The sequence below is a fragment of the Heterocephalus glaber genome, unplaced genomic scaffold (genome assembly GCF_053883595.1).
Source record: "Heterocephalus glaber isolate CG9 unplaced genomic scaffold, H.glaber_assembly_v1.0 deba00001523, whole genome shotgun sequence".
NCBI lineage: Eukaryota > Metazoa > Chordata > Mammalia > Rodentia > Bathyergidae > Heterocephalus > Heterocephalus glaber.
In genome coordinates, this window is record NW_028258327.1 from 31,273,797 (window position 1) to 31,296,310 (window position 22,514).

General features: G+C 42.7%; 1 protein-coding gene across 1 annotated transcript in view; it reads left to right on the forward strand.

Moving 5' to 3' along the window:
- Positions 1–22,514, forward strand: part of Igf2r (insulin like growth factor 2 receptor) — a 134,527-nt gene that overhangs the window by 71,234 nt on the left and 40,779 nt on the right. The window contains 10 exon segments of the mRNA NM_001310295.1: positions 734–871; positions 1,447–1,594; positions 2,169–2,346; positions 3,187–3,302; positions 4,070–4,238; positions 6,238–6,417; positions 8,517–8,618; positions 10,252–10,353; positions 11,451–11,646; positions 21,768–21,932. Coding sequence (NP_001297224.1) covers positions 734–871; positions 1,447–1,594; positions 2,169–2,346; positions 3,187–3,302; positions 4,070–4,238; positions 6,238–6,417; positions 8,517–8,618; positions 10,252–10,353; positions 11,451–11,646; positions 21,768–21,932 — 1,494 coding nt within the window.

Below are 22,514 nucleotides of genomic sequence, written 5' to 3' on the forward strand. Positions count from 1 at the left end.
GCCTACTGAGTCAAGATCTTCATATATTCATACATTCTAACGTTCCTCCAAATAGTGTATTTTGTGAACACTGTTGTGGCTGTATAGTTCTATTTACAAGTTCTAGTGATTTCTTTGTTGACCTAGTATGGTTTTACTATTAAGCTTTCTCCCTGTTGCTGGATTAATAGCACATTTCTAGTGTTAGAAATTGTGAGGTACGTATCCACCCTACACCTCCCACTGAAATCTTTCATTTGGATATATTCCCCACTGTGGGAGAAAGTCAAAGACTAGAACTATTCTTTTCTTATTTTATTGTGGTAAAATATACATAACATAAAATTCATTATTTTAGTCATTTTTAAAAATTGTGGCAAAATATAAACAACCTCAAATTTGCCATGTTAACCATTTACAAGTATGCAGTTCAGTATCATTAAGCACAGTCACCTTGTTCCCACCCGGCACCTCTGTGTATTGCTAGAACTTTTCCATTGTCCCAAACTGAGACTTGGTACCATTGAACTATAGCTCTCCATCCTTGGGCTCCAGCCTCTGGCAGCCACTGCTCCACTTTGTCTATCTGGGTTTGACCAATCTAGATAGCCTATGTGAATCAAATCATACAGTATTTTAGGACCGATTTTTAACCTTGAATGTGCTATACCTCATTTCCTGTAGTCCCTTCCAAGTCTGTTTTGAACAGAACAAGAAGGGATTGATCAGTGATTGATTTTTTCCACCTTGCCAGGTGACCTAGAAAGTGCTCCAATGTTGAGGACTTCTGGGGACAGTGGCTGCTTCTATGAGTTTGAGTGGCACACAGCTGCTGCCTGCGTGCTGTCGAAGACTGAAGGAGACAACTGCACGGTCTTTGATTCCCAGGCAGGTGTGTATCTGAACGGTGCCTCTGTTGTTCACTGTGATGTCAAACCTCTTAAGCCTTTTCCCTAAACATTGTGTCTTGGAGGTAAGCTGCTTTCAGATTTCATTAATGCCATATGACTAAAATTCTTGTTTTTTTCCCCAGAAATTCTTAATATCTGATGTTTGGGGCTTGAGCTATTATACCTTCTTCATTTCATGCTGGGGTTGGGTTTGGTTGATGTAGCACTTGGGGACGCAAGTTTGCAAGGCTTTTCACATGGGTCCTAGCCGTCTTGGGAGATGTTCCAGGAAGGCCTCTGGACCATGTTCATCCTGCCTGGACGTACTGGTAGTTTGTCAGTTACAGGCTCTGAATAGGGCTGTATGTGAGTGCAGTAAAAAGGGATGGGATGGTAGTATTCCAAGGAAAACAGTGGTAATTGCAGGGCTGGTAGCCTGAGGGGCAAGGGTTTCCTCTGCCCTTCGCGCTTCTTCCAGTCCCCTGAGAAGTTGCTCCTTGACACTGTGGGGTGAAGTTGCCCTGTTGACTGTGTTCTGACTGACCTTACATACTTTCATGTTTTTATTCTTTCTTAGGATTTTCTTTTGATTTGTCACCTCTCACAAAGAAAAATGGTGCCTATAAAGTTGAGACAGAGAAGTATGAATTTTACATAAATGTTTGTGGCTCAGTGTCTGTGCACACCTGTCCTCTAGACTCTGGGGCCTGCCAGATTTCAAAAAGGTAAGTGACTGCCCATTCTGGGTTTATTCTGTGACTTTTTTTTGGTGGTACTGGAGATCAAACTCAGGACCTTGTGCTTGCCAGCAGGTGAGGCACCACTGAGCTACATCCCCAGCCCTATTCTGTGACTTTTTGTTCAGGAATAGGCAGGTTCTCATTATTGCTTTACAACAGAAAACTTGGCCTAAAAATTACAGATGCCAGGAGCCTTACCTCTCCAGAAAAAGAGCAAACCATGTCCCAGGGAAAGAGGAGCAGGCTTACATAATGTCCTACTTCATGTATTTTGTGCTTTTTCAGTATATCTCTATTCTGTGCAGTATCAGTTAAAAAGAAGTGAGTTGTGTATGCCTTAAGCCAGCCGTGCTGAGTGTCAATTTGGGTCCTGGTGGGGTAGAGAGGAAGCCTTCCCCTGCAGTTATAAGTCTACATATGGGGATCCCATGGACTGTGGCCCTGGGTCCTAGTCATGGGCATGCCTCCACGTTGCTCATTGGCCCTTCTGTAGACACCCAGCCTGGAATCCTTCTGGTCATGACAGCTTTTCTGAGAGACATTCATATGTTTATTTCAGTAATAAGAAGTATTGGAACTTGGGACTGAGTAATGGTAAACTTTCATATTATGATGGGATGATACAGCTGAGCTACAAGGATGGTACACCCTATAATAATGAAAAGCACACACTGAGATCCACACTGATCACTTTCCTCTGTGATCGAGATGCTGGAGTAGGTCTGCCTGAGTACCAGGTAGGAATTGTCCATGTGGTTTTCTCTGGGGATACCTTAGCCTGCTGTAGACTTTTTATTTAGAAGCAGAACTGTTATTAGTCTGGTTTCCTGGCCAAATCACCTCCTTAATTATTCCTTGTAGGTTGGCAAGGATGTGTAGGCAATATTTATTCACTTGTTACATTCTGTATTCAATGACCCAAGCACCTCAGTGGTGGTCTTACAACCCTGTTGATTTTGAGTACAAATCATTGAAAAGCATCAGAAATCACGCCTTATCTTCACTTAACCAAGGCCAAATCTCTATATTAATTTTTGACTTTTAATAAGAATATTCTTTTAATAAAATTGAAGGAGGTAGACAAAGTAAACTTTCCTTCATACACTTTCCTTATCAAATGATGCCCTTGTTCTTTTGTGAATACTGTCTTTGCAGAATGTTTCCTTTTTCTCTTAGCTTTTTGTAACTATAACAAATGCATGAGATAATCACCTTCAAAAAGGTGTATTTTGGCTCACAGTGTTGGGAGGTTTCAGCCCCTCATTGGTTGGCTCCATTGTTTTGGGCCTGTGGTGAGTCAGCACATCAGGGTGGGAGTATGCAGTGGAGCAAAACCTCATGGCCAGGAAGCAAAAGAGAAGAGTGAAGAAGGGTTCAGCATTCCACAGTCCCCTTTGAGGGCATATCCCAGTGACTTAAAAACCTACCTCTGTCCTACGTCTTCAAGATTCCACCATCCCTCAGTGACAGCATGGTGGGGACTGAGCTTTTAACCATGTGTCATTGGGTGACATTCCAGGTCCAAACCATAGCACCATCCATCCTTGTTTCTTTCTTGGTCATTTCCATGTCATTAGGAAGAGGACAACTCTACCTACAACTTCCGGTGGTATACTAGTTACGCCTGCCCGGAGGAGCCCCTGGAGTGTGTGGTGACTGACCCGTCCACACTGGAGCAGTATGACCTCTCCAGGTGAGCAGGATCAGCCAGCATAGTCCTTCATCCTGTATAGTTGCCAAGGTCATTAGGTAGTACTTGTGAATGCATGACAGAGCTGTTAAAGGTCATGTTGGTGCTGGTTGTGTGGGACCATGATGGGGAGATTGAAGCAGAAGAATTTATAGGTCTGGTCGGCCCTTGGTAGTACCTGTTCTTTTTTTCTTTATCGATATATTTTAGAAACACATAATGATCACATTCGTCATAGGGGATTTGTACCTGTGCATGATATATCTTGCTGCTTCTTTTTTCCCACTCCCCTACCCTCCCTTCAACCTCTTCCCCTCCTTATTAACACCTGTTCTTTTTTTTTTTTGAAACAGGGTTTTGCCATGTAGTTCAGGCTGGCCTTGAACTCTCTGTGTAGTTTAGGCTGGCTTCAAACTTCATGGCGATCCTCCTGTCTCACCCTCCCAAGTACTGGGATTATAGGTGTGCACCACCATGCCCGGCTTAACACCTCTTCTTTGCCACATGAGCCCTCAGTCTATAGCTTCATTATTGAGGGCATTGACTGTCAGTGCAGGGAGTTGGCACATATTGAAGGTCTGCTTCGTGTGGAGCTTTGTAAAGGTCACATGTGATCATATTGTATCCTGAGTCACAGGGAGCCCATTTTTGTGGTTCAGTGGGAGACATTTCATTTGATAGTTCTTTATTTCTCTGACTCCTTAGAAATAAATTGCCTGCCTGAGATGTCTAACCTCTTTAAAAGTATACATTTTGCTTTGAAATTTTAGTCTGGCAAAGTCTGAAGGTGGTCGTGGAGGAAACTGGTATGCTATGGACAACTCAGGAGAGCATATCACTTGGAAAAAATACTATATAAACGTGTGCCGGCCCCTGAATCCTATGCCTGGCTGTGATCGATATGCATCAGCTTGCCAGATGAAATATGAAAACGATCAGGTGCGTCTGTCTTCCTTGGGTGTCTCATTCAGCCTAAGTGCATGGCTCAGTGGGTGGAGGTGTTTGTGTTAGATCTTCAGATCAAAGTAGGCCTGGCTGCTCCACTGAAGCCCTCTGAGTAGAAACAGGCCTCCGAGTAAACTAGCCTGCCTCCCAAACAAATGTGCCTCACACTGGAGTCTTTGTTCAGATTTAAAACTTAAAGAAAACACCATTCTCTTGGCTTCTTTTGATCAAGTAAAGGGCAAAGGATACCCCTCATGGTTATGTCTAGCCTGAATTCAAGAGTCTTTGACTCAACAGATGTTTGTAAAAAAGATCTTTAACTCCCAGTCTTGTAATTTCAGTAGTCTGGGAGCGTGAGACAGGAGGAATTCCGGTTCAAGGCCAGCCTGGGCAACTTAGAGACTTAATTAATGAGATCCTTCTCAAAATAAAAAAAGGGCTCAGAGTGAAGAAGTTTGCTTTCAAGAGCTTTTCTGGATTACTTAGTGGGGAAAATTGGTTTGGGAGAGTTGCTATGGATGAACTAGAGCCAAGTGTTAGCACTTCTTTGGGGTGCTAAGCAGTGTTTGGTCTTCTTATTGAATGGGCCAGAACTTTTGTGTGTTTCCTTGTTGTATTGTAAAAGGTGAATCTTAAAGATATAGATGGATTCCGGAAGTTGCCTTCTATAAAAAATAATGTCCCAGGAATGTACTTTTCGTGCCATGTGTGACTGGTGTGCTCTGGTGCTTAAGAACTTAGTTCTCTGGGGGTGGGGATATAATATTGCTCAGTGGTAGAGCACGTACCTTGAGTGAACAAGCCTGGGTTCAATCTGTAGCACCAAAACAAAAAAAAAAGAATTGAGTTCTCAGTTTTGTGTATTTGAGCACATGTATAATTTCTTTATTTAGAGTAATAGCCGCATAGTATAGCCAGTCCTCAATATTCATGGAGTCTCCATTTGTGAATTTGTCTCCTCATTAACCTTTGTAACCCCCAAATCAATGTACAGAGCACTTAGTGACTCTTGGACATTCATGGTAGTCCAGGCGTGTTTCTCCCTGAGGTTGACTACCATGATGCTCTGCCCTTGTGCTGAGGTGTTCAGAGGATGGAGGGATGGGGGAGGCTAGGCCAGAAGCTCTGGTTTGGGGCCAGTTTGGATGGAGCTTTGAGTCCTGCATCTGCACGTAGTACTTCTGAGCCACATTTTTCTTTTTTGTAAAATAAAATAGAATCTGTCAGCATGAGTTGTTTTAGGATTTAGGATTATAATCAATGTGAGATAGTGATGCAATTGAAAAATGCAGTGAATGTTGGAATTTTAAAAAATTTATTACAGTAAAAGATACATTGCTGTTAATCCTCCTCAGAATACCACCTCCACCCCATTACTCTGAACACACCTACCCCATCGTTCTTAATACTTTCTGAAGCTGTTCTGGAAGTCTTTTGTGTATGTCTTATTTGCGTTGTCATGGCTGCCTCATTGTCCTGAATTAGTTCAAAATGTTGACCTTTCATGGTCATTTTGACAATGAGGAAGAGCCAGAAGTTGCATGGTGTCAGATCCAATGAACAAGGTGGACGAGAACACACCGTAATGTTTTTATGAGCCTCTCTTTCCATTGGATGGCACTCGGTAGCAGCATTCACTGTAGTTTTGCTCATACCTTGTAAAGACATGAAAGAACACTTCTAGAGTTGCTTCAGAAAGTGGCAAGAATGATGGGATAAGTATGTTTGAAGCAAGGGGGAGTATTTTTAGGGAGACTAGTGGCAGCGTGTCTTTTATTGTAATAAATGCTTTAAACATTCACCATACATGTTGATCACTCTTTGTATGTGGGTGTGTAATATAGCTCCCTTGGGACCAGTGGTTCACTATTCATTATGTGTTGTTCATGGGGACCTTATGGGATGTAACTTCCATGAGTATTGAACCCTCTCCTTCAATACTGCACCAACTGCATTGAGTGCTAATGGATGCTAACAGATGTTCGTGTTGCAGGGCACCTTCACCGAGACTGTCGCCATCAGCAGCCTGGGAGTGGCCAAGACTGGCCCAGTGGTGGAGGAGAGTGGCAGCCTCCTGCTGGAGTATGTGAACGGCTCAGCCTGCACCACCAGCGACGGCCGGCTCACCACCTACAGCACGAGACTCCATCTTGTTTGCTCCCGGGGGAGCATGGTAAGGCACTGCCTGGGATAGCAGGCTCTCTGCAGAAAAATGCTTTGCAGTTATTGTGGTAAAATGCACGACATAAAATTGACCATTTTAGCTGTGGGGTTATTAAGAACATTAAGCATGTTTTTTGTGTCCATTACGTCTCCATGTCCGGAACTTTAAAAAATCATCACAGACCCAGTTGATTTTTTTACCAGGAATTTCAGAGTTATACAGTACTAGGCTCATGTGTTGAATAATTTCTAGGTAGGCAGGCAAATCCCTAGTGGGGAATACTGGAAGTCATGTTCATTATGAATTAAGTTACGGTCTGCTTATTAAGGGTCAGTTATAGGTCCCTCTAGCCAGCCACTCCTACTTTGCACCTATGTGGTGGGTGCTGATTCACACATGTCCAGGTACCCCACGGTCCTCTTTGTCCCTTGCTGCGATCCACGGAGAGGATTGAGAGACTGGTGGCCGAGCATGGGCCTGCTTTTCAGTAGGACATGGTCATCTTTGAGATTATAGACTCACTCTCCTCTGTCCACCCTGGGCCTGGGCTGCCTGTTTCTTCTCTCTGACTATAGGAGTTGGCCCTCACTTCCCAGTGCCACCTGGCTGGCTCTGCATCCTGGGCAGGTTATGCATCCCCTTCTAGGAACCCTGGTATGGACTCCCCTCTGATTTTTCATTGCCATTGCAATGCTTCGTCCTTCCCAAAAGTTCTCTTGGATTCTGCTTTTCCCTGCATTTCTGTGATACTTTAGTCTTCAGAATGATTTCACATCGCCAAGATTTCAGCACACACACATCCTGCTGCTCCCTGTGCCCAGGTGCTGCTCAAGAGCAAATCAAGATCGTGCTCACTGTGCTGCACACTCTAGACTAAGGGTTCCATAGCCCAGGGCTCAGTTACTTCTTGAGACCAATAGTAAGGCTGAGGGGGCAGATGCTTCTGTTTTGCTCCTAGGGCTGCTGAGGCTGAGTTGGAGCCTGCAGTCAGAGAGCCTGGGTAGGTGAGATTGCCCTATGCTGGCCCCAGTTTTCTCCCCTGTAGCTCATTGATGCCTCCAGCCCCTGGCTGTGGGCCCTTTGTGGCAAGGCTCAGTGGGGAAGGGCAGCAGAGCTCTCAGCGTAGCTCCTGGTGTGTGGGCCACCCATTAATGTACCGCTAATGTGCCAGTCCTCAGGACCAAGGTGAAGGTGACACTTTCCCAGAAAGGGAGCATAGCACTTTTAGGGGAAACGTTTTACTAGGACACACAAATTATAAGTTAGTAACAGTTCTGTTCACAAATTGGCTACATCCCTATAATTAGAACCCATGTCAAGGAATAGAATGTTTGTTCCACCCAGAAACCCTTCTCACCTCTCTGTCCATCAGCCCCTCTGCTGACCTCTGACATGTAGGTCAGTTTGGCCTAATTCTGAGCTTGCATCCACAAAACCATGGGTACTGCAGTCTTTTGTGTTTGGCTTTTCTTTTTTTTGTTTTGTTTTGCTTTTTTTTGTTTGTTTTTTGAGACAGGTTGTCACTATTTAGTTCAGACTGGCCTTGAACTCACTATGTAGCCAAGGCTGATCTCGAACTCACAGTGATCCTTCTGCCTCACCCCTCAGAGTGCTGGCATCATAGGTGTGCGCCACCATGCCTGATTTGTTTTGCCTTTTTTTGGTTTGTTTGTTTTGCTTTTTTGAGGCAGGGTCTCACTATGTAGTTTAGGCTGGCCTTGAACTCATGATGATCTGCCCGCTTTAGCCTTCCAAGCGCTGAGATTACAGGTGTGCGCCACCATACCTGTCTGTGTTTGGCTTTTTTAGTTCAATTTTTGCTGTAAAGTGCTTTTGAAAAGTACCAGCTTGGACTCTCAAAGTGAGGTTGGGATCCTAATTCTCCCCTGAACTGCTGACATGATCTCAAATTTCTTAACATCCAAGAATGAGAGTTGATCTTTCTTTTATAGGGTTAATGAAAACATTACATTGTAATTAGCTAATGCCTGTTGAATGGTGATGCATAATAAACACTGAGTGGCTTTTAGCCACTTTTGTCTAAGGGGTTGCACCCTCTTTACCAGATCACTATTCTCTTACTCTTAACCCTGTGCTTGACCTTTCAGAACACCCACCCCATATTTTCTCTCAACTGGGACTGTGTGGTCAGTTTCCTGTGGAACACAGAGGCTGCCTGCCCCATCCAGACAATGACAGACACGGACCAGGTATGTGTGCTCTCTCCTGCCCTCTGGCTGAGCTTCCTGCTGGACATCTCCAGCTGGTGTCTGGCTCTGAACTGCCCCCAGCCCTGGTGTTTGAAGGTGTCATCATCCCTCTGTGTTGATAACAGGCGCCTGAGGTCATGTATTCCTCTGCTCCCGTTCAACACCAAGGTCCCAGGATCAGAATCAGGACCCTCAGTTTTACTCCCCACTCAATGTAGATTCCTTCTCTTCTCTACTCTCCAGTCCGGCCCTTCCATGTGGCAGTGGCTCTGCTCTCCTCCATCACTGCTGCCATAAAACATTGGGGAATCAGTCACCGAAAGGGCAGAGCCCATGTGCTCCATGTGACCTTACCTATAGGATGGAGCCGGTAACTCATGGGCTACTGAAGGCCCTCACCCTCTGCTTCCAGCCACCTCTTCCAGCTTCTCTTCTCCTTCTGAGGTGACAGGAGTGGCGCCTGGTCTGGTCTGGATGGTTTAGCCTTGGCCCGGTTCCTCCTGGCCACACAGTGTCCTGCAGAGTATAGCATAAGCTGCGCTGAGGCATTTCCTGCCTCTGCAAAGCAAGGAATTGTTTTCATGGTACTGCATGTGTTTCTTTATGTTTCCCTCCCTGCCTTCTTGATGTCTCCACTGCACTGCAGAGTGTGCAGCAGATGAACTGTAGCTTATCCATAGCCACGACCCAGCTCAGGTTGTTCTTAGTGAGGGTGGGAACCATGGGGTGCCAGGGCCCCATCCACAGTCTGTGCTTGTGGAGCTGTGACCGCTGCCCCATCCCCTGCATTTGGTGGGCACAGGAGGCCCAGGGCAAAGTTAATTATACCCAAAAGAGGACAGTACCTATATGTGAATAATTGAGATAAAAAGCAGAGCGTGAGATTTCTTAACGTGTTTGGGCTTTTTAGGAAATTATTTATGGGTTTCTTATGGTTCCTACTGCTTTCACCTTAGGGAGCTCAAGAGCTTGCAGGTGAATACAACATTTAGTACAGGCAAGGAACTGTTTGGATAGGCTGCCTTTTTGATAGGGATTTTTCTTTATGGTTTATGATACTGGGGATTGAGTCCAGGGGCTCATGCATGCCAGATAAATGTTCTGGCATGGAGCTGCATCCCTAGCCTTTTAAAAAAGTTGTTTATTTTTGCTGGGCCTGGTGGTTACATACCTATAATCTCAGCACTCTGGGTGGCTGAGGCAAGAGGAATTCAAGTTCTCGCCCAGCCTAGGCAACTTAGTGACTTTGAGAGACCCTGTCTCAAAATACAAAATAAAGGGTCTTGAGATGTAGCTCAGTGTGAAAGCCCTGGGTTCAGTCCCCAGTACAGTACCACCCCAAAACAAAAAAAAACCATGGGGGCGAGGGAAGAGAGAGAGAGGAGTGTATATTGATTTTGAGAAAGGGTCTTGCTAAGTTGACCGAGCTGCCTTCTATTTAACTTGCAATCCTCCTGCCTTGGCCTCCTGAATAGCTGGGATTATGAATGTGGACCACCACACGTGACCCTTGATAAGGATTTTTAAAGTAAATGGGAAGGCCAGCCCTGTAAATTATAAATATGGAGGCTTCTGGAGGTGGCTCCTGTAGGATTAGATTGACTGTGTTCTTTCTCCCTTTTGATTCCTGTAGGCCTGCTCTATAAGGGACCCCAACAGTGGATTTGTGTTTAATCTTAGCCCACTCAACAGTTCACAAGGATATGTGGTCTCAGGCATTGGGAAGACATTTGTGGTAAGAGCCATGTGATGAATTTCCGGTTTGCTTTGAATTATAGAGACAGTTCATTAAAGTTACCCACAGTCTCCAAGGACAACACTTTCTATATGTAGTCCTGAACTCTGTATTCCTTGCCAGTTAATAACAGATAATGCTAGAAACTGCCTGGGATTTAGCTCAGTGGTGCCACTGCCTGCCTCGCAAGCACAAGGTCCCGAGTTCGATCCCCGGTACAAAAACAAAAACAGATACTGCTATTTTTCCTTTATCTTCATTCCAAAGAATGTATTCTGCTTTGTCTTCAAAACTATAGTAAACTGGATTTTAATGAAATAACATCGTTAGGAAATAAATTTCTCTTTTTTATAAATTAAAAAAATGTAGGTCATTACTTTACATTTGCTTATGATGAACATGATTCAAACGATATAATTTTATAAAAATCTTGTAGTTATGACTTATGTACCTTCCCTTTATTATACATGTTGTTTTATTACATGCAAGATAATCTTACACATTTATAGATAACAGGGCTATATAAATAAAATCATGTGTACTAAACCTTAGAGCAAATTTATGGATATTGCTATTTAGACTTTGTTTTTTTTATTAAGTTTATTGGTACATTTTAGGTATACATTATGATCACATTAATCATTGGTAATTTGTACCTTTACATGATACATCTTGGTTCTTATTTTTTTCCCCTTCCCCTTCCCTCTCTTCTGCCCTTCCACCCCTCCCCATTTATAAAACCTCTGCTCCCCCCCCCCCCCAATTCTACTTCCCCTTTGGACTTTTTCTTCCTATTTCCCAATATCTATTACACATTTTGGTCCTCATTTACACTTTCAGTTTCTCACACCACACAAACAATTTGGCATTTACTTAAGAGTATGGTCTCAAGGTGCATCCATTTAGCTATAAATTAGACTTTGATTTTTGCCTTACCTACTAACTTTAGGACTTATCTGCCCATACATGGAGAGTTGGTAAATTGATTAATAAATAACAGATAATTAACTAGTGGGATTTTGGTTGCTAGAACTCCTCTTTGTGGTAAGTTATGTAGCCTAACTGCACTTCTGTGGTCCTTACTGATCGACCTCTAGTTCAATGTCTGTGGCACCATGCCTGCCTGTGGGACTGTTGCTGGAAAGCCCGCTTCTGGCTGTGAGGCAACGTCTGAGACACAGGAGCTGAAGAACTTGCAGCTGGAAAAGCCGGTTGGATTTGAGAAGAGCCTCCAGCTGTCCACGGAGGGCCTCTTAACACTGACCTACAAAGGGTTTCCTCCTGAGGACAGAGGTAAGTTCAGAGCCCTGGGGTGTCAGCTACAGTCCTGGTGGTCCGTGACTGTCTGTGCTCCATTGGCGTTTTCACAGGATGCTCAGTACCCACCTTCCCTGGGGCACAGTAGCATACACGTGACCCTCATCTTGGTGCCTGTCCTTTGATGACTCCTCTCCATGTAATTCCCTGTGGAGGTGGCCCTGAGGTACCACTTCCCCACTGGCTGCCCTCCGCCCCCTTTCTCTCCTCTGGGCATCCTTTTATCTTCCCACCACTTGTTCTCAGACCTGGAATGTTTTTACTCCAACATTGATCACATTTCCTTTGGTGCTAAAGCTGGGATGGGTAAAGATCATAAAAGTTACTGTTTTTTGTTTTTCTATAAATTTCCTTTGTTTCTTTTTTTAAAGCAAAACATTTATTGGTACGTTTTAGATATACATAATGATAACACTCAACGTAGAGGATTTGTACCTGTACAATAATAAACATTGTTTTGTTCTATTAAATTTTTAACATTTGCATTTTTTGCAAGTGTGCTGTGCAGCAGAAATGGTCACCATTTTTTGTGTCATGAAGTCCAAGACCTAGTCCAAGCGCCTTCATAAAGACAGTGGCTATGTTAGCAGTAACAACAGCTGCTGTGTTCTGAGTGCTTTCTCTGCACCAGTCCTATGTTAAAATGCTGTATGTTTATGCCAACTCCATGAGTCTTACCTGTCTTTTGTGCTTAAGCTTTTCTGCTTGACCATGGATTCATTTTACACATGCATTAATGAAAGCTAGAGAGGTCATGTGGCTGGGGACAAAGCCAGTGGCTTATTGGTTGTCAGCATGAGAGCAAGGATCCAGGTCTCTTGCTTTTTGATCCTGGCTCTGCCAACTAATGCTTTCCTGTTGTACAGTGAGAAATAGGCCCCCAGAGGTCAGGAACTTGTCCGGGGCCACACAGCAAGTAAGCAGCAGAGCTTGCTTGGGAGCCTCATGTCTCCTGTCAAAGCCTATGCTATTTCCATCACATCATGGTAGACATGGGCAGAGGTGATCATGGGATGAGGTTGCTAAGAATGCTATTGCTTTGTTAGCGGACATCAGGTGAAGTTTAGTCTCTGGAAGGGAGCGGAAGGTTCTGCTGTCCTGGGCTTGTTACACCCTACTCTTCAATACATTTGTACATCTGTGTCAAGCTAACAGATGCCAGAGACTTCCCATGTAGGCAGTGGTCAGAATAATGTCAAGGACTCTCTGAGGGCAGATTAAAAGTTGGGAATCTTGGCCAGGATGTAGCTCAGTGGTGCCACACCTGCCTGGCAAACACAAGGTCCTGAGTTCAATCCCCAGTACCAGAAAAAAAAAAACCAGGAATTTTGAAACGATGTCAGCTTTGAGTAGAGGTGCCTTGTATGCTTCATCCTACAAAAAGGACCAGCTGCTTCACTGAATGTTTGAGGCAGAGAGTCAAGAGTGTAGTGGACCATGACACAGATGTTGCGGTGCATGGAGCTTTACACAGATAGGAACTAAGCACAAGCATCTACCATACCGTCTCAAGATCAGCCCTAAGCAGACGCCCCAGCAGTCCCTCATCACGCCATTCAGGGCCAGGGACACTGTGTCCCGTGCAGGCTGTGAGTCCAGTTTAGGGAGCTACTAACCTACCACACTGCTGCATCGCCCTGGACAAAGAGCCCTGGCCACACTGCTGCCCACACCTGGGTTCTTCCTGCACAGTGCTTGGCAGCTCCTCTGCTGACCAAGGCCTGTAAACCAGCCGGGACACCCCCACCTTCCTTCCCTCAGCTCCAAGAAGCACCTGGGTGATCCAGCCTGAGCAGCTTGGCCTACAAAGGCCTCCAGAAAGTCAGCCCTGCCCCTACCTTCCACTTCCCTGACATCACCCAGGTGACTCATTCCACCCATTCTTGGCCTTGGAAAGCATCTACATGACTTTGTCCAACCTCCCGTGGCCTCAGGAAGTGGTCAGCCAGTTCTCAGATCAGCCCACTAAGGCCCTGAGAAGCATATTCATCAGCCCCACCCAACCACTCTGGCTCCAGGAAGCAGCTGGGCAGACCTGAGCATGTAGGTCCCTAAGGCCTCTGTGAAGTCACATCAGACAGTGCGTTAACTAATGTGCCACAGGCCCCTTGTTGCTCTTAGATACTGACAGCGCTTCACTCTACTACTGAGCATACTGAGCTATACCCATCTGGGCCACTGGGCTGGCCCTAACCGTACATGAGCCACAGCTGGGCGCATCACACCCCGAATCTTTGACAAATTTGCCCCACCAGTGGTACAGTCCCAAAAGCTTTGCAGCCAAGGCCCCTCACATACTTGTAGATATTACTAATGATTACTGCTGATGAAGTGATGAAGTTACATGTGTACTACAGAAAGGTACCCACTTGGAACTAACTCAGCATGTCCAACCAACACACTGGAACTGATATATCACAACTGGAAAGTCTTTTACTATGAAAATCTTTTACCCTATAAAATTGGTAGAGGTACATCTGATCCTTCAGATGTACAAATAATAAGATAGGGACATAAGTATGAAAAAAAAGTAACATGGTGCCTCTGACAAAATATAATAACTCTACCAACAGACCTAGAAAGAAAAGGAAATCAACAAATTGCCTGACAAAGAATTAAAAGTAATGATTATAAAAAAATCTAATGCGACTCAAGAGAATATAAACAGTTTGATGAAGTTGGAGATATTTCATGATATGAATAAAAAATTTATCAGAGATAAGAGATCATAAAAAAGAATCAGAAATCTTGAAGCTAAGGAACTCAGTGAAGTTGTAAAAATACAGTTGAGATCCTCAGTAGTAGACTTGATAAGGAAGAATTTCTTTTTTTTTCCCCATTAAGTTTATTGGTACATTTTAGGTATGAGATATAGTTACATACATCATTAGGATCTTGTACCATTACATGAGCATCTTGGTTCTTATTTTTTTCCCCTTCCCCCGCCCTCCCTTCACCCCCTCCACCCTTCCCTATTTACAAAGACTTTGTTTCCATTTTTTCCTTTTCTCATATTTTTTCTTTTCCTTTCTTTCCTTTCCCCTACCCCTCCCACTTCCCCTACTCCTTTAGACCTTTTCTTCCTATTACACAATATCAATTATACATTTTTAATTACAATATCAAAATTTAGAGGACATTGCCACAGATTTTACAGAATTTAAAGGGATATAGAAAGCATATTTCAAAAATCTGTTTTGAAATAAATTTGACAACTTCTAAGAATTACCTTGGAAGACAAATTAAACTGATTCTGGAGGAAATATAAAATTTGAATAGCACCTATTAAAGAAAGTATATTCCTAGCTTGAAAACCTACCTATATGGCAACAACAGGCTCATATACATTTTGTTTTTGCTTTTTTTTTTTAAATTTGGGTACCAGGGATCGAACTTGGGATCTTGTGCTTGCGAGGCAGGCGCCAGAACCACTTGAGCTAAATCCCCGGCCCTAGGCTCATATACATTTTAACTGATGAATTATATCAAACATTTAAAACAGCAAAAAGAAGGAACACTAGGAAGAATTTCTGAGCTTGAAGACAAGTCTTTTGAAATAGCCCTGTCAAATTAATGCAAGAGAGAAAAAGCAGCTTTTGAAAGTTAGACGACATCATTATATGAGCAAATGTTTGTATTTATTTCAGGAGAAGAGGAAAAAAAAAGGCATAGAAAAACCTCAGTGAAGCAATTACTGAAAACTTTTAAAATTTTCTTAAAGGAATGCATATCCAATTGTATGAAGTTCATAGGACCCTTAATAGATTGGACCATATACTATATCTCTGAGGCATGTTATATTCAAATTGTTAAAAGTACAAGACACTTTTTTTTTGAATAGGGTCTTACTATGTTGTACAGAGTGTTCTTGAACTCACTATATAGCCCAGGTTGGCCTTGAACTCAGGGTGATCCTCCTGCCTCAGCCTCCCAAAGGCTTGGACTGTAGGTGTGCACCACCTTACCAGACTATGAGACAAAAATTCTGTAACAGAAAAGCATCTTGTCATCTGTAAGGGAATCCCCATTAGACTAACAGCAGACTTCTCTCCAGAAACCTTACTAGCTTGGAGACAGTGGGGTCATATATTCAGAGTCCTGAAGAAAAACTTGCTAGTCAAGAATGTTACATCCAGCAAAACTGTCCTTAAGAAGTGAAGGACAAATGACTTTCTAAGGCCAAAATGAAGGGACTTCTGCACCGACAAAAAATGCTTTAAAATAATACTACAGGTGAAGCAGAGGATAACGGTTATCATGAAAACACATGAAGGTTCAAAACTCAGCAGTAAAGCAAGTGGATAAGGGAAAAAGAAAATCAAACTCTTCCACTACAGAAAATTACCAAACTACAAAGATGGATGAACAAGAGAGGAAAAAAGGAGCAAAGTATGCATGAAACAACCAGAAACATATTAAGAGAACAGCAGGGATATGTCTGTATTTCTCATTAATAGCTAAATAAATTAGATTCCCCAATTAAAAAAGATAAACTGTCTATAGATTTAAAAAAGAAAAAACCTAGACCAAATGATGCTTACTATAAGAAACTCATTTCAACAGACTAACATGAAGGGATGGAAACAGATACCATGCAAATTGGAAAAAAAAAATTTGACAGAAATTTAGCTAGACCATCTGAGAAAAATGGAAAAGACTCAAATAAAATCAGAAATGAGAACAGTAAATACTACAACTGATATCACAGAAATACTCAGGATCATTTGGCACTACTATGAGCAACTATATACCTACAAGTTGGAACACCTAGATTAAAATAATGTATTACTGCATACAAACAACTTACCAAAACTGAACCCTAAGGACATAGAAAACCTGAACAGATCTGTAATGAGTAACAGTATTAATAAATGTCTCCCAGCAAAGGAAAAAAGCTTAGGACCAGATAGCTTCATTATTATTGTTGTTTTGCAATGGTGGTGGTCAAACCCAGGGTCTTGAGCATGCTAGGCAAGTGCTCTCTGGGGCACATACATTCCCGTCTCTCACAAAACTTTAGAAGGGCTAATGCTAATTCTTCTGAAACTACCCCGAAGTATTGAAAGGGAAGGAATCCTTTTAAACTCATTCTGTGAGACCACCATTCTTGATAGAAAAACTAGATGGGGGTACAACAACAAAAGAAAACTACAGACCAGTATCCCTGATGAACATGGGTGCAAAAGTTCTCAACGAGATTTTTTTTTTTCGGTATGGAGAATCAAACTTGGCCTCATGCTTGCCAGGCAGGCACTGTGTTACTGAGCTACATTCCTGACCCCTCAACAAGATAATTGAAAGAAGTTAACATACATAAAATATTATTGAATGGGTTTTATTCTAGGAATGGAAGGTTGCTTCAATACATGTAAACCAATAAATGTAATGCTCTGTATCAACAGAGTAAAGGATTAAAAACTCTGTGGTCATAAAATTCAACATCTCTTTAGGATTTAAAAAAAAATGTAGAGAAGAAAAGTACCATAGTACACAACAAAGCTATATATGACAGGCACACAGCCTACATCATGCTGAATGGGGAAAAGCTAAAATTATTTACTCTTAAGATCAGCAACAAGGTGTGGATGTCCACCACTTTATTGTTTTGGAATATTCAGTATTCAATCTTAACCTAATTAAAAGACATGAGAAAGAAATGGTGGGCATCCACATAAGAAAGGAGGAGGTAAAAATATCCTTGTTTGCAGATGGAATGATTTTTTAAATAGAAGAACTTAGAAAGACTTTATCAAAAAACTGTTAGAACTAATAACAGTTCAGTTTTTAGGATACAAAATCATGTGTCAGTTATTCTCTAGGAATGCTATTTTTATTTTTTAGGTACCGGGGATTGAACTCAGGTCCTTGTGCTTGTGGGGCAAGTGGCAGAACCACTGAGCTAAATCCCTGGCCCTACAAAATCAACATAAGAAAGATCAGTGTCTCTTATTTACCAATAATAAAGTTGCTGAGAAGTAAAGCAATTCCATTCACAAGAGTTACAAAAAACACAGTGAAAACTCAAAGCAATAACAAAACCGAGGAATAAATTTAACCAAGGAAGTGAATGACCTTTACGGTGAAAGTTATGAAATACTGAAGAAAGAGAAGAGAAGCAAAAAGCAGAAGACATCTTATATTCATGGATTGGGAGAATTAAAATTGTTAACATGTCTCTACTACCCTAAAGAAGTCTACAGATTCAGTGGAATTCCAGCAGCATCTCTGACAGAAGTAGAAAAAGCACTCCTAAAGTTTATGTGGAATCACAAAAGACCCCAAATAGCAAAAGCATTCCCAAGTAAAAAGACAAAGCTGGAGCCATTATTAATACCTGGCTGCAACATGTACTATGAAGCCAACAGCATGGTACGGGCTCAAGACCAGTTATACAGACTAGTGGAACAGATAACCCAGAAATAAATTATATATTTACAAGAACATACATTGGAGAAGGGACATCTTTTCAATAAATGGTGCAGGGAGAATTGGATATTCATATGTAGAAGAAAGAATCTAGGCCCCTATCAAAGCCTAGTTACAAAAAACAATTCCAAGTGGATGAAAGACTTAAATGTAAGACCAAAAACTAAAAGTACTAGGTGAAAATACAGGGGAAAAAGTTTCAGAACATTGGTCTGAGGAAAGATTTTTTTTTTTTTAATACAATCCCCCAAATACAGAAAACAAAAGCAAAAATTGTCAGAATTATGTCAAATACTTTCGTACAGCAAAGGAAAAAACAGTAAAGGGACAACCTACAGTGTGGGAGAAAATATTTGCAGACTATTTTATCTGACAAGGAATTAATTTGCAGAATATATAAGGAACTCCAGTGACTCAACAGCAGAAAAGCAATCTGATTAAAAATAGGTAAAGGACCAGAATAAATATCTCTCAATAAAATTACCAATAGACTTAAATCAATTTAAAAAATATTTCTCAAAAGAAGATACGCAAGTGGCCAATAAGAATTGAAAAAATGTTTAACAACACTAATCACCAAGGAAATGCAAATTAAAAGCACAATAATATATTGTCTCACCCTGGTTATAATATATATGAAGATATAAATGCTGGTAAAGATGCAGCAAAGGGGAAATGTCATGCCCTGTTTGTAGGAGTGGGAATTGGTAAAACTGTTAGGGAAAACACTGGAGATTTCTAAGAAAACTAGAAATAACAACTACCAAGTCCTGCTTCTGGGTATATATCCAAAGGAATAGAAGTGTGTGTCAAAGAAATATCTCTACTGATGTTTTCCTGTCGCACTGTTCATAGTAGTGTAGTTACGGAACCAACCACAGTAGTGTAGATACGGTCCTCATCAGTAGAGAAATGGATACAGAAAATGTAGTGCACTGTGGGATATTATTCAGCCTTAAAAATGAATGAAATTGGGGCCGGGGATTTAGCTCAGTGGTTTCGCCGCCTGCTGTGCAAGCACAAGGACCACGAGTTCGATCCCTGGTACCAAAAAAAAAAAAATGAATGAAATCCTCACATTTCAACAACTTGAGTGGACCTAGAGGACATTATTTTATACAAAGTCAGGCCCAGAAAGGTCCATATCATGTGTTCTCACTTATATGTGGGAGTTAAATAGTTGATCTTGAAGTAGAGAATAGGAGAGTGGTTATTAAAGCCTGGGAAGAGTGGGTCAGGGAGCAGGTAGAGAGAGAGGATAGCTCTGCAGTGCAGTAGGACAGTCACAGTTAGCAAAAACTGACTGTGCATTTAAAAAATGCCCAGTAGAGAGGATTGTGAATGTTCCCAGCACAAAGAAATGGTGTTTGTCTAAAGTGATAGGTGTGCATTTAGTTACACTGACCTGATCATTATCCATTTTATATATGTATTTATTATTGTTATTATTACTGGCACTGTACTAGGGATTGAACTCAGGGCCTTTGATTTACATCTGCAGGCCTTTTTAATTTTTTTTATTTTGAGACAGGCTCTTACTAAGTTGCCCAGGCTTGAACTTGTGATCTTCTTTCCTTGAGCACTAGCATTACAGCAGTGTGCCACCATGCTGGGCTTATACTTGTATTGGAATATAGTACTGTACCCTATAAATATGTAAAATTACTGTGTCAATTAAAAATAGCCGGGTGTGGTGGTGCATGCCTGTAACCTCGGCACTTGGAAGGCTGAGGCAGGAGGATCACCAAGTTTGAGGCCAGCCTGGGCTGCATAGTGAGTTCAGGACCAGCCTGAAGTACATAGTGAGACCCTGTCACAAAACAAAACAAAACGAAACAAGCAAAAAATATACTTAGAATTGGGAAGTTAATTTTAACTGTAAGAACAGAAAACATGGGCCTGGGAGTGCATGGTCTTTGAAGAGTTGTTTGTCAGAAAAAGGAACAGATGTTTCATATAACACGGGGAGGCCTTAGACCAGAGGCTGGAGCTATGGAGAGATTGTTTCGGTTGGTTAAAGAACTTTTTAGTAGACCTAGTCCAAGTGGATGGATGTGTTGGTTGCCTCTGGCGTCACTTGAAGATGATCAGCCTGCACAGAGTGACCTCCTTGTGTGCAGAGCTTAGGTTCATGGCCTCTGGCTTTTTTGTAACCCTGTGTGGTTCTGGGTCTTTGTTCCATCTGGAATGACTTCAGGGATGCTGCTGCAGAGTGGCTCACCTTGCAGAGGTGCCACACAGTCCTGTCTTTGGGTAGTGGAGGAGAATGAATGCCAAAGCTAGGGACAGAACGTGTTCAGGAGGAGGAAGCAAGCTCATGTCGGACGCTTCCTGATCAGAGTTGGTGAGCACAGGGTAAAGATGGCATGGTGGTAGAGTTTTGCTTTGCAGATGGGGAGTTCTTAAATTTTTTTTTCTGTGCGACAGGGTTTTGCTGTGTAGTTTAGACTGGTCCTGAGCTCTTATGTAGCCCAGGCTGGCCACGAGCTTGTGGCGATTCTCCTGCCTCAGGCTCTCAAGTGCTAAGGTTGTAGGCATGTGCCACCACGCCTGGCAGTTCTTAAATTGTTGCTCATAATGAGCTACCGTGTCACCTCATTATCCAGAAAGCAATGTGCTTTATTCTGTTTTATAATTCTTGAAATTGGTTGATTACTTGTCTGTGATGTCTTTTTCTAGCTCTAATTTAGAAACCAGTCATCTGTCTCTTATAGGTTAGTGATATGGTCCTGTGGTCAGCAGTGGGGAACATTTATTGACTGCTGTCAGAATCCAGCCTTGGGCACTCTGGGGGTTCTGCTCACTTACACAGCCAACCATGCTTCTTTAGGCTTATTTAACCTCTTTTGGCTTTAGGTCCTCATGTATGAGTTGAGGATGCTGCTGCTGCTTGACAGTGCAGTGGGTTACTGTGGGAGTTAAATGCACTGATGACTGTGAACTGAGCAGTAATGACCACCCAGTGCTGTACTGAGTGTGGCTGTGGCTCTCACACCTCATGCTCTGCACTGCCCACCCCACTGCTCCAGGGTCCCCTCCAGGAGCAGTCTGTGCAGTGCGGTAGTCAGTGATGGGTTAAAGGTGTTAGGCCACATGCATCACTCTCCAGCTCAGAGCCCTCTGTGCCTCTTCATTGTGCCTGGAGTCAAAGCCAGTGCTCCCACAGTGGCCATAGGGCTGCCAAACACTGTCACCTCTGAGGTGGTCTCTCACTGCTCTTCGTGGTTGGTCCCACAGTCCTGTGTGGCTTGGAGTCCTTGTACTTTCCTGCCCTTCTCTCTGCAGGCACACATCTCCTGGCAGGGCTTTTTGCCTCTTCTTTGCAAAGTGGAGACTTTGCAAGTATTTGTTAAAAAACTAGTACACGAGAGTGGCTTTATCTCTTATTGGTTGGCTTGATAAACTGATGTGGGATTTGACTGCTTTCTGGCAGAGTAAGAATGCTAGGACATTAGGCTGTGGCACAGACTCTTCTTGACAGCTCTGGGTTGCTGTGAGTGTGGCCACAGGTCTGTGGTCAGGTCAAGTCTGTGGACACAGACCTGGCACCTTGCTGTGTCTGACTTCAAGAGGGCGATAAGGAAGTCCTGTTGCTGGCCATGGTCATGTTTTGTTTATGGGCTGTGTTATGAATAGTTTTGTGTCTTAAAACCTAGCTTTGCATCCTGCAGGTACTGCTTTTATCATTCGCTTTATTTGCAACGATGATGTTTACCCAAGAACTACCAAATTCCTGCATCAGGACATCGACTCTGTACGAGGGATCCGGAACACTTACTTCGAGTTTGAAACTGCTTTGGCTTGTGTCCCTTCTCCCGTGGATTGCCAAGTGACTGGTGAGGCTGGGAGGCCTAGAATTAAAAGGCTTGTTGAGAGTGTGGGATTTGGAGTGTGTATGTACATATGTACTTTCTGTGCATATTTGTGTAAATGTATGTGTGTATACATGTTTGTATCTATGTACATGTGTGAATGTGTATTTGTGCAGGTGTTGTGTGTCTGCTGATTCACAGGCAGTACATTTTTGTTTCACATATAAATACACACATATATTTTTAATGATGTTTAGAGTTGTAATCTCTCTTGAAGATGCTCTGGGTGTACAATTTATTTGTATGTGTGTGTGGTACTGAGGATTGAACCCAGGGCCTTTGCACTGAGCTACATCCATAGTCCTTTTTATTTTTTGAGACAGGATCTCACCTAAGTTGCCCAGGCTGAGCTCAAACTTGGGATCCTCCTGCCTTGGCCACCTAGAGCACTTAGATTACAGGAGTGTGCCACCATGCTCAGCTAATTAATGGTTTTAAGCTGTGGTCTGGGGTCAGATGCTGCCTGAGAACAGAAAAGAAAACCAAGGAAAAAAGTCAAATACACACGTGTTAAAGCTTATTGGAGAAAGGAAGAAAAAGACATTA